Here is a 16,748-nt window from a genome sequence, read left to right on the forward strand (position 1 = left end):
TGCAGACTGCACTCGCACCCTACTAGCTGTTGGCGTCGAGACCGTTGTTACTGAGCTGTTTTTTGCCTACTACTTGCCGTCGATAAATCCTCTTATCAATAGAGGTAAGTGCGAAAGGAAATGTGCTACTCATGTAACTTGGTGCGACAATAGCTGCACGTAGCTATCTTTTACACTGTAGCACAACAAAGAGATGAGACACTGTGAACTCAACCGTAAGCTGAAGGATAGCCTCGGGAGTTGAGCGCATCGTAGGCACCAAAATCGGAAGTAGTCTGCTTGAACATCCATAATGATGGTGGCGTGTTGTGGCCATAGGCGGAGCGTTGGGGGCATGACCTTGTTCTGCCATAGTCTTGGCAGCGCAAGGTATTGAAGAAGAACTGGGAACTTCGCAAAGGGGATCACTGGCCTTTGACAGCCTATAACTACGATTCTGCTGAACGCATTGAAGTACCATTAGCGGCAAAGTATTTCTGAGACAGTCTCTTTTAATGTCAAATGCATTTCTCAACTTGGATAAAAAGTCCCTCAGGACCCTTTTAAGACAAACGTGAGCTTGTTTCTCGTATGTGAGGGACAATTTCTACATTAAGTTTACGTTTCCCTAAATAATTGTATAAGATCTGGAGACCTATATTCCTTTTCAATTTCAGATTTTCCGAGATCATGAGTACAGTAACATGGGGATTTTCACGCAGTAACTGCCTTATACATTTCACATTGGCAATGCTAGGAGGTATAGAATAGGAGGTATAGAATAAAGGTAGTACAAACCTTTGCTCCAATCTCCAATCACAATGAATAAATAGAACAACTTTATGTAGATGTTGAATTAGCGATGCAAAAAGTGCAAACTCTGTATACTGTAGTTATGGGCGACTTCAATGCAAAAGATGGGAAAAAGCAGGCTTGGGAACAAGCAATTGACAACTACGGTGTGGATTCAAGGAACACTCGAGGAGAGATGTTGGTAAAATTTGCGGAAAGGAATAAGCTGCGAATAATGAACACCTTCTTCAGGAAGCGTTGGAAGAAAAAGTTGACCTGGAAAAGCCCTAATGGTGAAACAAGAAATAAAATTGATTTCATACTTTCTGCCGATCCCAGCATAGTGCAGGATGTAGAAGTGTTAGGTAGGTTAAAGTGCAGTGATCATAGGTTTGAGAGCTAGGATCCACCTCAATTTAAAGAGAGAAAGAGTAATATTGGTCAAAAAGAAACAGGCCAGCCTAGACACAGTAAGGGTAAAAGCAGGCGAATTCAGGTTGACGCTCGCAAAAAAATATGCAGCCTTAGAACAGACAGATGAAGATAACATAGAGGCAATGAATGAAACCATAACTAGACTGGTTTCAATAGCAGCAATTGAAGTGGGAGGTAAAGCACCAAGTCAACCAGTAGGTAAGCTCTTACAAGTAACAAAGGGCCTAATAAAGAAAAGACAAAAAATGAAAGTGTTCAACTCAGGAGATCAGCTAGAATTCGTGGAACTGTCAAAACTAATCAACAAGGAGAAAATATTCGAAGGAGATATTCGAAATTATAATGGGAGAAAGACTGAGAAAGCAGTAAGAAATGGACACAGCACGGAAGCAGTTCGAAGGAAACTAGGCAGGGTAATGTCATCAGCAATCTCAAAGATATAGCAAAGCAGCGGAAGAATTCTATAGTGACTTGTACAGTACCCAAAGCAGCCACGATACCTCTATTCAAAGTAGTAATAAACAGGTTACAGAGGCTCCTTCTGTAACTAAAATGATAGGGCATGGCCGGCGCCCTTGCCCTATCATTCTGCGATTGTACAATTTAGCGGGAAAAAAAACTTTTTTTTCACTGTAGCAAACTAAAGGGCACGTAAATATTCATATCAGAACACTTTTCTGAAAAAGTAAGAAACATTCTGAAGTGACCACGTACTCCCAAGCAGATCAACCGAGCAATTATGTTTATTACGGGTATCGCGTGCAATATATAGCACGCAGCAAGAAAGAGGGGAAGGGACAAATAGAGAATAAGGGAAGAAAATGATTACAGCAGGTGTGCCCAACTTCATAGGCACGTGCATTACCATGATGATATAACACATTCGATCCAAGCTATGGCATTCAGCCACAGATGAGAAGGCTAAGGGCTCGAGTCACTCTTTCCTTTATCGGATTCTCACACGTGCTCTTGGGACAAAGGAACGACAACACAGTAGTGCAAACAATCACAAGGGCATTTATTGCACCTTTCATAGATCAATGCCTGCTAGCCGAGTTGCTATCTACAAAACATACCGATGGGCGCGCGACAAATCTAGGAAGTCCGACTCACCTGCGACCGGATAGCGAGCGAATATGTTTGCCCCATGCTGGACGTTAACGGCTGGTCGTTGGTGCTTACAGCCATGCGAACGGTGGCGTGTTCGAACGAGGCCTCACGAGACGGTCTTGCAGAAGCATGGATCAGCGCACGTGCGGAACGTCCGCACCGCTTGTTGAGCCCGAGTCAAAGAGGAAGAGCCTTCTCGTTTCCGCACCCCAGTAACCCCGCTGTTATGTGGCGTTAGTAGATAAAGCCCCTCAATTTTCCAAAAGTGGCGCCATTCTTAGATCTTTCCGCCACCCCGCTCTCCCCGACGTTTCCTCCTCCACGCCCCCTGTCACCCCAGCCTCCCCCGCTCCCCCATTGGCCAATCTGTGTCACGTGGAAGCAGGCGCAGCACTTCTGTATATTTTTTCTTTCCAGTGCGGATGCAGGCGCCGCGCTTTTGTATATTTTATCTTTCCAGCGCGCTCCGACCACCATTGTTGGCCCTGCGTGACGAAAGTACGAGCACAAACGGACTGATCGAGTGCGTTAGCGAAACAAATCGAGTGTGTTAGGGACGAGAACTTGATTGTGATGCCGTGGTACTGCGCCTTCGGTTGCCGCAACCGCCACAGGGATGGCAAAAGGCTTCTTTCTTTACCATCCGGTGAGCGAAACGCACAACACACACAGCTTTGTGAAGTGCTACGATTCCTCACAACCTCTTCTTTTGAGCCTAGTTCATGCCTGCCGCTTCAAATAAGTGCATGTGCACATGCTGTGCATGCTATTAGCGCGTTTAAGTTGACTTGTTTTTGAATGTGCTCTTTAGTTCATGCAGTTTCGTCTTACGGCGAAAGTGTGCGCATCTGCAGCTGGCCTGTGACATAAAAGCGACTTTATTCATGCTATGTCTTGAGCTCCACCAGAAGTTAGTGCATTCTCGACGCTTTTGCAAGACTCACTATCACTTATGGATGCAGTTGTTTGGGTTCAAATGTTTGCCTACATGTATTGATTTGCTTTGTGGGGATTAACGTTTTTAACATTCCGTAGCAACTAAAGCTATGAGGGAGGTCGAAGTGAATGGCTCCGGATAACTTTATTTAGGTCGCCTGTGGATGGTTTAACGTGCACTTTGATCTTAGGTGTACGTGGGCCGGTAAATTCTTCGTTGGCGTTGCGTAATTCTCGCGCAGGCGTGGTGGTGCTGCGCCAGAAGTTGGCGCCTGGGTGTGATCGTATTTCTTTATTAAATTTTATTTAATAGTTATAATTGTCATTTCATATTAACGGCGCCTCCATGGCACCAATGCGGCAATGGGAACACTTGTAATGTCACGTGCTCTCCAGAGGCCTCTTTTAGCCATTACATGTGCCCTCCAGGAGCAGTACGTGCAAAAAAAAAAAAAAAATCCACCGTCGCAATTATCAAAGCACCCCGCACCGAAAAAAGTGCCCCGCAACTGCGGCAACGTATCACCCTTGTGCGAGGAGAATTACGGAACACCAACGAGGAATCTCTCCACGAGCCTCTTGCATTTCACCTCTATCCCGGCTGCTGCCAGACGCGTCCTCAATATTGGAGGCATGAGCAGCGGCTACTCACAGGTTTTGTGTGCAGGATCATAATGGCTGAGACAGGCCACAAAGGACCGCAGGCCCGCTGATAAGCATTAACATTTTTACTGCTCAACGTTAATATATTTATGTGTCTGATTAAGTAAATGGGTATCGCACGTGTCATATGCACTGTATGTGAACCTATGAAACCGCGTACACATACTTTCATGCTGTCAGAACCTGAAACTCTGGTAATTACGTGTGTGTTTCAGCACACTGCAAGCATGCGTCGTGTTTCAGCAACACGAACTTTTATCGTGCACGTGCTTTACGCCTTAAATAATGGTCCTTTTCTCTATTTCTTCTGCAATTCCAACACGACATTCTCAAGGCCAGTTACCGACTGACGAAGCAAGATCTCGATTGAAAAACTGCTCCGCAGGGTTCGGACAAACTTTTCCGCGGATTTCCTCCGGTAGCGTGTTAGCTGTCGTCTGCTATGGCAGGGCCAGCACGGGCGGCGCCACAGTCGAGGGTGCGCCGAACGGAGGAGGAGGGAAGTAGCTGGCGCGACTTTTGGAGATTGAGGGGCTTTATTAGCAAAGCCACACTCGCGCCATCTCTTGCGATGCACTTAAACCACACCGACTGCCGCGGGTATTAAGCCACTCAGCGAAGCCGGATTACAGGAGATGGGAGCTATGCGGGAAAACAACATATCAGGGGACGCGCGAGAATCGCGCTTCCCCACAGTTGATGGAAGTGCCGCCGTTTCATTCATGGCGGCACCCCCAGAACGGCGGCGCTTGCGGGAAGTTCATGGAAGAGCAGACACCTCTCATGTGTTTCTTTTTCTCTGTAGCTCTTAGTTTGACGCGTTCGACTCGACTGCCAGCTACGTGTTACTTCCACGCTTCCTCAGTTGTCATGAGTGCTCCTGGCCTACTGAAAATTCGGCGCTCGTTCACAGCTGCGTTCAAGAGGGCTGCCATCCTTTACGCCAAAGAAACACATCACTGCGCTGCGGACTACATGTTCGATGTTTCTCAACTGGTGGTGCGAGAGTAGCGACTGCAGTGAAGTAAAATTTTCACCAGTTACAGCAAGCGAAGAATTTGCCACGGGCCGAAGTCGGGATGCTTTCCGGAGCTGTAGGCCAAGCTTTCGGTGTGCGTCGCTGAAATGCGTGATCGGTCCCTGCCGGTGAAGTATGACATGGTCGTGAAACAAGCCTGCTCAAGAACCTGCTCTGCCGGGAGTACAACAGTGGGCCTGGTGGCCGAAGACCATGAACTTACGCCAACCGGACCTGTCAAAGGAGCCTCCCTGATGGCTGCATGTGGTTTGCTGCATTCGGCGGGAGCTGCTGTTCTACAAGATATCGTGGTGCGGTTGTTTGCCAAATATGTAATTTCGCTGGACGACGACACGCTGTGGGACTGTAGCAGCGATGATGATGGCAGCACTAATGAGGATGATGGCACAAGTGAAGATGAGTAGTCCAGTGACCATGCCAGCTACCAATAAATTTTCGTTATTGAATGCGCCCTTGGCTATGCTCTTCTTTTTCTTCCCTATCACACGCGACATGGGGGGGGGGACTTACAATCGTGTAAATACGGTACCGCCGTCTGTTGGGTGCCAAACTGAAGCTAGAAACTTGGCTTCACGCTCAGATACAGGACGCTGAAGTCGTTCCTGCTTCCTACAAATTGATCCGCCGAGACAGAACAACCTGAGGAGGCCGAGTAGCCATTGCTATGAAGAACAACTTACAGTGCCCGGTCTTAGAAAAATCCCTGATCATGAAAGCTTATTGTGCAGAATCACTTAATGCAGATAAAAGGATATTTCTTGGGGTTGTGTACCGCCTTCCCAATACTCCACCCAGCTAATTTGAAGTAATGCACAGGATACGTATTGCACAGGATAAGTATTGCACAGGATACAAACTCAAGGTCGAAAATTATTTGACGGGTGACTTTAACTTACCAGGAATTAATTGGGCTAACTTAAGCCATCATGGCAGGGAAATCAGGAGTGCAGAACTTTTACTTTACATCGCATTCAGGTTTTCTTTGCGCCAATTGGTCTGCGCTGACACTCAAATTGCTGCTACTTCCTGTTCTCTTCTTGATCTCATGTTCGTGAGCAATGCATTGCAAGCATGCGCTGTCACACTAGATAAAGGCATTTCTGATCATAAGTGGCTTGCAATGGCTTGTCCTATCAGAACAACATGTGCGCCTTTCAAACAGGTGTTTCTCTATGTCAAGGACTACGCACGTGCAGATGATGATGCAGTGCTAGGCGTTTTGTAATCCAACCTCGCCCAACTTAACGCTACAAACGATGTACGCCAAAGGTGGTCACAATTTAAGAATCTTATATATTTGTGTGAAAGGAATTTTAATCCGTCTCGTAAAAACACGCACCAACAGGCAATATCCAATTCGTCATGCGTGATATAATTCAACTGAAACGAAAAATAAAGCGCAGGCATAAGGCAGGCGTGATGCAAGATCTCGACGAACTTATCAACAGCATGCACGAAAAGGTTCAAGAATCCAAATACCGATTTCATAACACTACCCTTCCATCATTTATGCAGAACAATCCACATAACTTCTGGCGATACCTATATAACGAAAAACCTTGCATAACACAAATTACTTCTTTGAACCAAAGAGTCTCGGATCCTGACTTTGAACCAAAGAGTCTCAGATCCTGAATTCACCACCACAGAATTTAACACCTTTTTCCAATCTGTCTTTACAAGAGAAGTTACAAACGATCCTATGTCTCCTAACTCATTCGAACAAGCAATGCCTAGTCTAAGCATAAGTCAAGAGGCCCCCTGTTTTACATATCTTATGAAACCTCAATGTGAAGAAATCCTCCGGTCCTGATGACATTTCAGATTATTTTTTGGACTGATATGCTAATGCAGTGTCATTGTATTTGCACAAAATTTATGAAGCGTCCCTAGAAACATTTAAAATCCCAGAAGACTGACGTTCTGCAAAAATTATTTCCATGCACAAGTCGGGCTCTAAACTCGAACTTAACAACTATCGACCCATCTCATTCACAAGTACGTGTTGTAAATTATTCAAATGTATAATCTTTAAAGCTATTATAACTCACCTGGAAACTAACAACCTCCTTTTCGATCAACAACATGGCTTCTGATCAGGTCTCTCAACCATGACACAACTTGCGGAGATAACCCATGACCTCTTTGATGCAATTAACAAAGAGGGTCAGATTGATGTACTCCTTTGACTTGAAAGCTTTTGACTTAGTTTTGCATCATGACTTAATAACAAAGCCTGCGGCTTTCAAAATCAACAGTCAAATTATAATATGGATCTCCCACTGCTTATAACACTGAAAACGGTGTTTTCATAAACAACAGTGTTTCAGAATACTTAGACGTGTACTTGGGAGTACCCCAAGGCTCAGTTTTAGCACCCGTTTTATTCCTTCTTTACATCAATGATATACAATTTTGCATTCAATCACCCATACAAATAAGTCTTTTTGCAGACGACTGTGTAGTGTACACAACTGTAAACCATCGGGATGATAAAATTAGACTTCAAAATTACCTAATAAACATACAAGCATGGAGTTTGAAATGGAAAAGCTTACGTGAAGCTAGACACCAATAAAACAAAATGTTTTAAAGTCGCCAATAAAAAAGAGCCCTATAACTTCACATACAAACTGGATGGAATTGAAATCACCATGTACGATAAGGTTAAATATTTAGGAGTCACACTGAGAGGCAGTCTGAACTGGGAACCACACATTACTTCAATTTGTTAGTGAGCTCTTAGAAAACTGTCCTTCCTTAAAAGATGACTGTGTAATGCACCGTAATACGTAATAAGTTAAACTGAATGCCTACAAGACACTGGTAAAACCAGTATTACAATATGCAGACATACCATATCTACACGACTGTAAGTGTACTCGAATGTAAGCCGACCCTCCCATATCGCGTGTGACAGAGACAAAAAAAAGAAAGAGCATACTCGAGGGCGCATTCCATTACGAAAATTTATTCGTAGCTGGCATGGTCACTGGACTACATGTCTTCACTTGTGCCATTGTCCTCACTAGTGCTTCCATCATCATTGCTGCTACGGTCCCACAGCGCGTCGCCGTCCAGCGAAATTCCACATTTGGCAAACGACCGCACTACAACATATTGTGGAACAGCAGCCCATGCTGAATGCACCGAACCACACACAGTCATCATGGAGGCTCTTTTGACAGGTCTGGTGTGCTCTTTTGACAGATCCGGTTGGCGTAAGTTTGCGGTCTTCTGCCGCCAGCCACATGTTACACTTACGGTGGACCAGGTCCTTAAAAGGCGAAGATCTGGGCTTGTTTCATGACCATGTCGCATTTCACTGGCAGGGACCTATCACGCATTTCAGCAACGTACGCTTAAGCTTGGCCTTACAGCTCCGGAAAGCATCCTAACTTCGGCCCGTGGGAAATTCTTCGCTTGCCGTCACAGGTGAAAATTTTGCATCACTGCAGTCGCCACTCTCGCACCACCCATTCAGAAACACCGACCTTGCGGCCCGCTGTGCAGTGATTGTTTCTTCGGCACAAAGGATGGCAGCACTCTTGAACGCCGCTGTGAATGAGCACCAAATATGGCCGAATGCTTAGTCAGCCTGGAGCACTCATGACGACTGAGGAAGCATGGAAGTAGCATGTAGCTTGCACTCGAGTCGAACATGTCAAACTAAGAGCTACAGGAAAGAGAAAAATGTGAGCAGTGTCTGCTCTTCCATGAACTCATGGAACATGAAGTTGAAACTACATGTATACCAAAAATGACCATCAGCTCAAGGCAGAATGATCCGTGGTTTAACCGCAAAGTGAAGAAGTGCATAAACAAGTAAGAAAGAGCGTTCAGAAAAGCTGCCCGAACAAATGCTCCAGAAGACTGGTGAAATTACAAAACCATAGTGCGCCGTACAGAAACTACAATTCTTGAAGCTAAAGACAAGTTTTTTAATTGCACCCTTCCCAATATGATAAAAACTGATCCGAAAATGTTTTCGCAGGTAGTTAATCCAAAACCAAATCACACTACTCCCTTACTAATTTCCGGAAGTGGAGCAGTGCTTAAACAAGAGATAGCACAGAGCTATTTAGCAAATGTTTCTCCGCAGTTTTTACTCACAAACTGCCGCTTGATAACACTCACATACTTGAACAACCATCTATTTAATTCCCTTTTTCATCCATCATAATATCGGAACATGGTGTCTCTCGTGCAATTGACAGGCTTCCTCATAAAACCAGCCCAGGTCCTGACGGTATAAGTGCTAAACTTCTAAAATTGACCTCGCAATACTCTTCAGTTTTGTTATCTCTAATATTTCAGCAATCACTAGATACGGGGTGCCTACCGGAAGATTGGAAATCAGCATTAGTAATACCGGCATTTAAATCTGGTGACACAGCAGACCCTAATGATTACAGTCCTATATCACTGACATCTATTTGTTGCAAATTACTGGAACACATCCTATACTCTCACATTATAGCCTAGCTTAGCGATAATAACCTGCTCCTCAATAGCCAACATGGCTTTCGCCAAAATCGCTCATGTCAGAAGCAGCTATATGAACTTGTAACAGATATTCACATTTCTTTGCACAGATTGATTACTACAGACACCATTTTTATTGATTTTTCTAAAGCTTTCGACCAGGTACCTCATAATCAACTAAAACTGAAAGTTAGAAACCTACAGCTTAACTACAGCACGACGCGATGGATTGGGGAGTTCCTAATGAACAGATTTCAAGTAATCAGTCTAAACAACTGCTTTTCTAACCACGCTGACGTCAGTTCGGGAGTTCCTCAAGGATCCGTCCTTGGTCCACTATTTTTAATATACATCAATGAGATCGCAACTAATATTACCTCACAAATACGTCTCTTCGCAGATGACTGTGTCTTGCATAATGAAATAAGCTGCCCTGCCGACATCTCTGTACTGCAGTCTGATTTAACAAAACTAACTGACTGGTGTGACACATGGCAGATGGAAATTAACATAGGCAAAACTAAACACTTAAAATTTGCTTTAATAACTCGACCTACCTCTGACCAGTATACAATGCGAGGTACTACTGTTGACTCAGTATCTTCAATCAAGTACTTCGGTGTCCTGCTTACCTCCAATTTAAGCTGGAATGCTCACATTGAACACATCACCACAAAAGCATGCATAAAACTTGGTTTCCTGAAACGGCACTTACACCTTGTGAACAGCAGACTGCACGCGTACCAGGCCCTCTTTAGAATATGCATCCATAATTTGGCACCCCCATCACTCTAATCTCACGAACCTACTTGAATCAGTTCAAAATAAAGCTGCGCGGTTCATCTTAACTTCATACTCTCGATATCAAAGTGTGTCCGCCTTAAAGAGATTACTTAATCTTCCTTCACTTGACATGCGCAGGAAATTACCATGGTTGTCCTTCTTCCATAGCCTTTACCACAACAACATTGCATTCGCTCGACTCCATATTCGTCTCCCTCCCCACATCTCGACCCGCACAGACCATGTTATAAAGTAAAACCTATATTTGCCAGGACTAACGCTTATCAAAATTAGCCTCTAGTTTTATCTGTTGCTGAATGAAACTCGCTACCTTCAAACATTGTCTTGCTTACAGAATTATCATTTCATGCTGCACTGCTAACCTTTTTAGAGTGTATCAACCTGTCCGAAGCCACATTTGCTTGAATATTTACTTAAACAGTGTTTTCATGCGCTTGGCATTGTATAAAATTCATTCTGTCTCAACTGATATGTATCTGTGTAGGTTGCTTACCTAAATCATCATTTGATTGTATCCTTAAACTCGTGTTCTGATGGATACTGATTGTCTACATCGCATTTTAGGTTATGCGTTTTTCACGTTGCCAAATATTGTATAAACTTTGTTTATCTTTTCTTTCTTTATTTATTTTTTTGTTTGTTTCTGCTCGATGTTTAGATCATTTTTTATGGTTCCTAATGCTCTCATATATTTGCATTGTACACATTCCACTTACGCTTATCTCTCCAATGCTACACTGCGTGCTTGCAAGAAGTATTCAAGCTATTAAATTGGGAAGGCTTAGGAGTAAGGATCGACGGTGAATATCTCTGCAACCTTCGGTTGCAGATTCTATTGTCCTGTTCAGCAACACTGGGGACAAGTTACAACAAATGATTGAGGACTTAACAGAGGGAGTGTAAGAGGGGTTGAACATTAATGTGCAGAAGAGAAAGATAATGATCAATAGCCGGGCAAGGGAACAATAGTTCAGGATCGCCAGTCAGCCTTTAGAGTCTGTGAAGGAGTATATTTAGCTAGGTCAATTACTCACAGGGGCCCCTGATCATGAGAAGGAAAATTACAGAAGAATAAAAATGGGTTGGAGTGCACTCGGCAGACATTGTCAGATCCTGACTGGAAGCTTACCAATATCATTAAAAAGAAAGGTGTACAATCAAGGCATTCTACCGGTGCTGACATATGGGGCAGAAACTTGAAGACTGACACAGAAGCTCAAAAACAAGTTAGGGACTGCGCAAAGAGTGATGGAATGAAGAATGTTAGTGATAACATTAATAGACAGGAACAGAGCGGTGTGGATCAGATAGCAAACAAGGATAGCTGGTATTCTAACTGACATTAAGATAAACAAATGGAGCTGGGCAGGTCATGTAATGCGCAGGTTAGATAACCGGTAGACCATTAGGGTTACAGAATGGGTGCTAAGAGAAAGAAAGCACAGTCGAGGACAGCAGAAGACTAGGTGGGTGATGAAATTAAGAGATTCGCAGGCGCTAGCTCTAATCGGTTGGTACAGGATTGGAGATAGTAGGGAGACAGAGGCCTTCATCCTGCAGTGGACATCAAATAGGCTGGTGGTGATGATGAAATGCACCAGGAAACCGATCAGTGAACAATGGGTTGCTAAGCACACCCCATGAGTTTATGTGGAAACACTTCCAAAGCTATGTCTACTTTGAGCACATATGAAGCAACTACTACCCAAGAAATGGAGCGTGTTCAGTGACTCCAAGGCTGCTCTTCATTGTTTGGTTTCTGCCTTACGCCGAGGACCTCACGAACAACTAGTTCTAGAAATCGGGCTGCTGCTTCACCACGTTGTCGAGCAAGGACCTGACATCACGTTACAGTGAATTCCAAGCCACTGTGGCATAATGGGCAATGAACATGCCGATGCAGCAGCACGATCTGCACATGAGGAGGGCTTTCAAGACTCCATTCCATTCTCAAGAACAGACACTGCAATAAAAATTTGTGTGCTTGCGAATGAAGCCATCAGAAGCTTATGGAACACACCGAGCTTGAAGCACACACGTCTACACTGACTGGACCCATCCCTTCGACTTCGACCCCCATCTGGACTCTCGACTCGAGACAGCAGTACTTTGCCGACTGTGGCTTGGTGTCGCCTACACAAGATCTTTCGCCTTCCGAGTCGGTGTGGACGACAGCACTGCTTGCAGTCACTGCGGCAGTGAGGAGACTATTGAACATGTACTTTGCCACTGTCCTCAATACAGCGCGTACCCGCTGTCACTAGTGACCGCATTGGCATGCCTTGACCGCAGGCCACTTTCAGAACAGTCAGTCTTGGAATGCCGACATTAACTGTCGTCGTAGCTAAAGTCGGTCAAAGCTTTGTCGACCTTTTTACGTAACAGTGGCCTATTAGAAAGACTGTAATGATCCCATTCCGTCCCTTTTCATATTTTTTTTCTCACCTTTTTATTTTTGTCACGCTCTTCTATGCGTCTTTACTTCCCCTTTCCCTTCCCCTAGTGCAGGGTAGCAAACCGGAGGTTTTAACTCTGGTTAACCTCCCTGCCTTTCTCTCATTTGCATCTCTCTCTCCCTATGAGGCAACTAAATAATACGCATTTTCTTGGTTTGACTATCGTGGAGAAAGGCTTAAAAAAAATATAGAACACATTCTTGGGACTGTTGTGAAGGAGGGTATAGTTATTTTTGTGCATTTTATTCATACAGCATTGTTTTTGAGATGACGACTTGTACCATTTTACGTGATTTTCTTTGTGTTTACACTTGCTTTCTAGCCACAACAAGCAAGTAAAAAAGTAACAACTTTTTGGATTCTTAATAAATGTTTGAGCTGTCTACAGGGGCTTGCTTGAATGATGAGATTTCTCTTGGAGAGAATGCAAATGAGCGGTCAAAACATTTCGCAGCTAGCTAAAGGAGAAAAATGGACAAAAAGATTATTTAGTAGTAAATATAGTGTAGTACACCATGTTTCATCACAAATTGCATAGTGAGGTGGTCTAAGCAAAACATAAACTGCAGTGCACTTATTATTAGTCAAAAAGAGAATCAACATTAGTCAAAACACTTTTGGGCAAGAAAACAAATTTTGACAGTTCTGTGCAATGCGTTGGCCCTGTGCAGGTTGTGGGTGACACGCTGTACTGGACAGACTGGCAGCTGCGGGCAGTGCTGTCTTGTTCCAAGCAGACAGGTGGCCAGAAGCGCACGGTGCTTGTCGGGGAGCTGGACCCCATGGACATCCAGGCCTACAGCCCTGTGCGCCAGCCCAAGGGTAGGTTGTTGGCGACTGCTGTGTCCTGCGGCAGTGTCACTGAGCCACCACCCTTCTGCAGGTGAGGGCTCCCAGTGCAGCTACAACAACGGTGGCTGCTCGCACCTGTGCCTGGTGTCCTCTGAGGCCCCCTTCTACAGCTGCGCCTGCCCGACGGGGGTGCGACTGCTCAACGACTCACGCAGCTGTGCCAGAGGTGTGCCTTTGCACCTTTGCTTACATGCTTGCTTACGTGGGGATTGGACAGCAAGGGTGCCCGAGTTGGTCACGAAAAAGCTTGCAGGGCAAGAGCAGGCACTTTGTTACCACAGTTGGGAATGCTTCACCCCTTTTCATGGAACACTTGTAATGCATTTGTGGCTTGCTTTCTGCCCCAGCACAATAAGGTGACAGTCCAGAATTAGTTCTGAAAAAGTGAGCTTCATGATGCTCCGTTATGTTGGAAATCGGTTATCTCGGTAGCTTGGCTTTAAGGGGGTGTGACACATTTTCGATCACAATCTGAATTGTGCGAGGTAATCGTTGTGCATTCAAGAACGCATTGCCAAATTTCAGGGCACTTGAGCTCGCACATAATTTGTAATCAAATTTTTTATATTACACTCAAATGGCATAGCAGTCGGGTAACACTGGCATGCTCGCCAGCCGTGACGTTGCAAGCTACATGCTTACTGAGCGAGCATGTATGCAGCCGAACCGGACTATATCGAACCCATTTACATAGAATTATTCTGTATATCGAACAATTTCTGAACATAGTATAATTACAATGAGTATATATAGCAAAATTTACGCTTACATCGAACAAAAATAGCAGCGACTCCTGATATATAGGAAGTCAAGTAGCGGAAAAGTGCCCCCAAAAGTTGGCTTTCCCTCGCGGTGGCGTGTAAACCCGGCGGCGCGGCTCTATCTAGCCGCTCTCCCTACTGTGACCGCGCTGCCTCAGATGAGCCGTCGACACCCTCCTGCAAAAAATGATCGTGACCCACCCGCAGCGCTTGCTCAGACAGCCAATCAGAGGCTCTTGTGCCCTCGTCGTGCAAGATGCCGAAAGTGCGAGTTGTCTTGCTGCTTTTCGGATTCACTGTGCTTGCGCCTTGTGGGCCTTCTCCCGCAGTGTTGCCTAGATGAAGAGGCAGAATTCGCCTTTTGCTGTGAAGCTCAAAATCATAAATCGGGTAGAACACGGTGAGAAGTGAGATGCCCTGCAGCGTGCAAGATTCCGAGGAGCACTCTCAGCACGGTCTTGAAAACTAAGGGAGAGATTAGGGCAAAAGTGGACTAACTCGCGACCCGGTGTCCATGGCGGCCGACGCGTACACACGGCCAAGTACGAGTGATTCATCCTGATGAGTGTGACGAAGCTGTTGCCAGTGTTGCAGAAGTTTGGAGCTAGCTGTCAGACTTTCAGGAAGACGTTGACGAATCAACGGTCGATGAGTTTGTGAATACAGATGATGGTGTTGCGACCACGCTAGAGCCCGAAAATGGAGACTACATTGCCGACATTGTACCGAGCACAAGTGAAAGTGGGCACGACAAGGAAAGCAACGACGGTCCTTTGCCGACGTCCTCCGAGGTGATTAGTGCACTTGCACTAGTCCGGTTCTTCTGCGCGAATGTGGAAGGTTGCAGCCTCAGCTGCTCCGACTCCTTAGAAAATGTGAAGAAGTGCGTGTATCACTGGCAGCGAAATTGCCCTAGTAGAAGGAAATGCAGGACTATTACATGCAAAACTAGGCTAGTTTCATCAATAAAGTGATTTTAGAAATGGTGTGTGCTTTTATGACATCCAATTATTTAGCAGGCTTATATCGAATTATGCTGTATATTGAACTGATAGGTGTTCTTTTGTGAGTTTGATATAGCCGGGTTTGACTGTATGCATTATTTAACTCATGGGCCTGCTTTCTTCCCGCAACAATATTTACGTCCATAGTGTAATCGAACTGTGCAGGTGAGCGCACTGAAGAAAGCTGTGTGGTTGTTTGCATGTCAAAAAAGCGAAATGTGTGACAAACTTCCGCTAATTTTCATCTTATCGCCAACCAGAGGCAAATACTAGTTTTCGCGAGTCCCTCCCCCCCCCCCCCAAAAGAAGATGCATGTGCGGTGGCATCCTTGGTACCCGCAGCCCTGTGATGAGCAACAAACGAGTAACAGGCGGTCGCCCCTTGAGCAATTAGTGACGAGCTAGACATCAGTTTGGCGAGCGCAAGAAGCCCAAACTGCTCGTGGAACAAAACTGAAACTGACCGCAGCCCACCCGCGCACGCACCGATGCACAAGTAGTATGTAGACGCGCCGTAGCAAACAAAATGAAAACCAAGGGAGGGAGGCGCGAGAAAATAATTTCTTGTATTCCCAAATAGTGGCAGCACATGCCAGGAAAGAAAAAGTTAAGAATGCCAGGAAAGAAAAAGTTAGGAAATTGGCGCACTTTTAAACACACAGATGGTGCCGTAAATATACGGCATCGGCCCTTTTGGACTCGTTCGCGGGGCTGTATATTTACGTCATTGACCCTGGAATTGTTAATATTTGCCTTTAATGTCCCTTTAAGAAGGATGCGTGGTGCAAGGACACAGAAAAGTGTGAAACTCGCACTAATTTTATTCCAGGAAGCCACCGGAGTTAAGTACAAATTCAACCCTGTCTAGAGTGTGTATTCAAAATACTGGCACACGTAACATATGCAAGATTAAAGCTACTGAAAACTCCGTGGAAGAATGTGTGGTATTTACTCTGTTCTAACATGTTTCTACTGTGTAAACCGAATATGGGTTGGCCCCTCACCTTTGCAGTGAAAAAGAAATTAAAAAAATTGCCAAAACGCATTTATTTTCACAACCGTGCTGCAGCGTTGGAACAAATTCACTGCAGTGTCACCAGTAGTGAGCGCGCATGAAGCTCCCGCGCAACATCTGTAAGTGTCATCTTTGAGCTCTGTGTACTTCATGAAGTCCACAAAATGGCATTTTATGTGGAATGCCAGCCAATGTCACACTTTTTTTTTTTTTCAGAAATGCCAAATTTGATGGTGACATGGCTGAGCAGCCTTGTTGTCATTCGCTTTGGATAAGTCTATAACATTCATCTTGAAAGACGCTAAACATTATCTTCATGTGCTACTACTACTTGATCACCAGACAAAAAACAAATCATGCATGAGTTTGAGCGGAAAAGGTGATGACGAAAAGACGCAGCAGCAACAGCAACAACAT

The 16,748-nt window shown here is 44.8% G+C and overlaps 1 protein-coding gene across 4 annotated transcripts in view; it reads left to right on the forward strand.

Annotated features, from left to right (window-relative positions):
* The window catches only part of arr (low-density lipoprotein receptor-related protein 6), a 296,788-nt gene that overhangs the window by 82,458 nt on the left and 197,582 nt on the right, over window positions 1-16,748 (forward strand). For all 4 annotated transcript variants that reach the window (XM_072288049.1, XM_050185229.3, XM_055074753.2 and 1 more), the window contains 2 exons: window positions 13,371-13,521; window positions 13,583-13,717. In XM_072288049.1, the coding sequence (XP_072144150.1) occupies window positions 13,371-13,521; window positions 13,583-13,717 (286 nt within the window). The remainder of the gene's footprint in view (window positions 1-13,370; window positions 13,522-13,582; window positions 13,718-16,748) is intronic.

The sequence above is a fragment of the Dermacentor andersoni genome, chromosome 4 (assembly GCF_023375885.2).
Source record: "Dermacentor andersoni chromosome 4, qqDerAnde1_hic_scaffold, whole genome shotgun sequence".
Classification (NCBI taxonomy): domain Eukaryota; kingdom Metazoa; phylum Arthropoda; class Arachnida; order Ixodida; family Ixodidae; genus Dermacentor; species Dermacentor andersoni.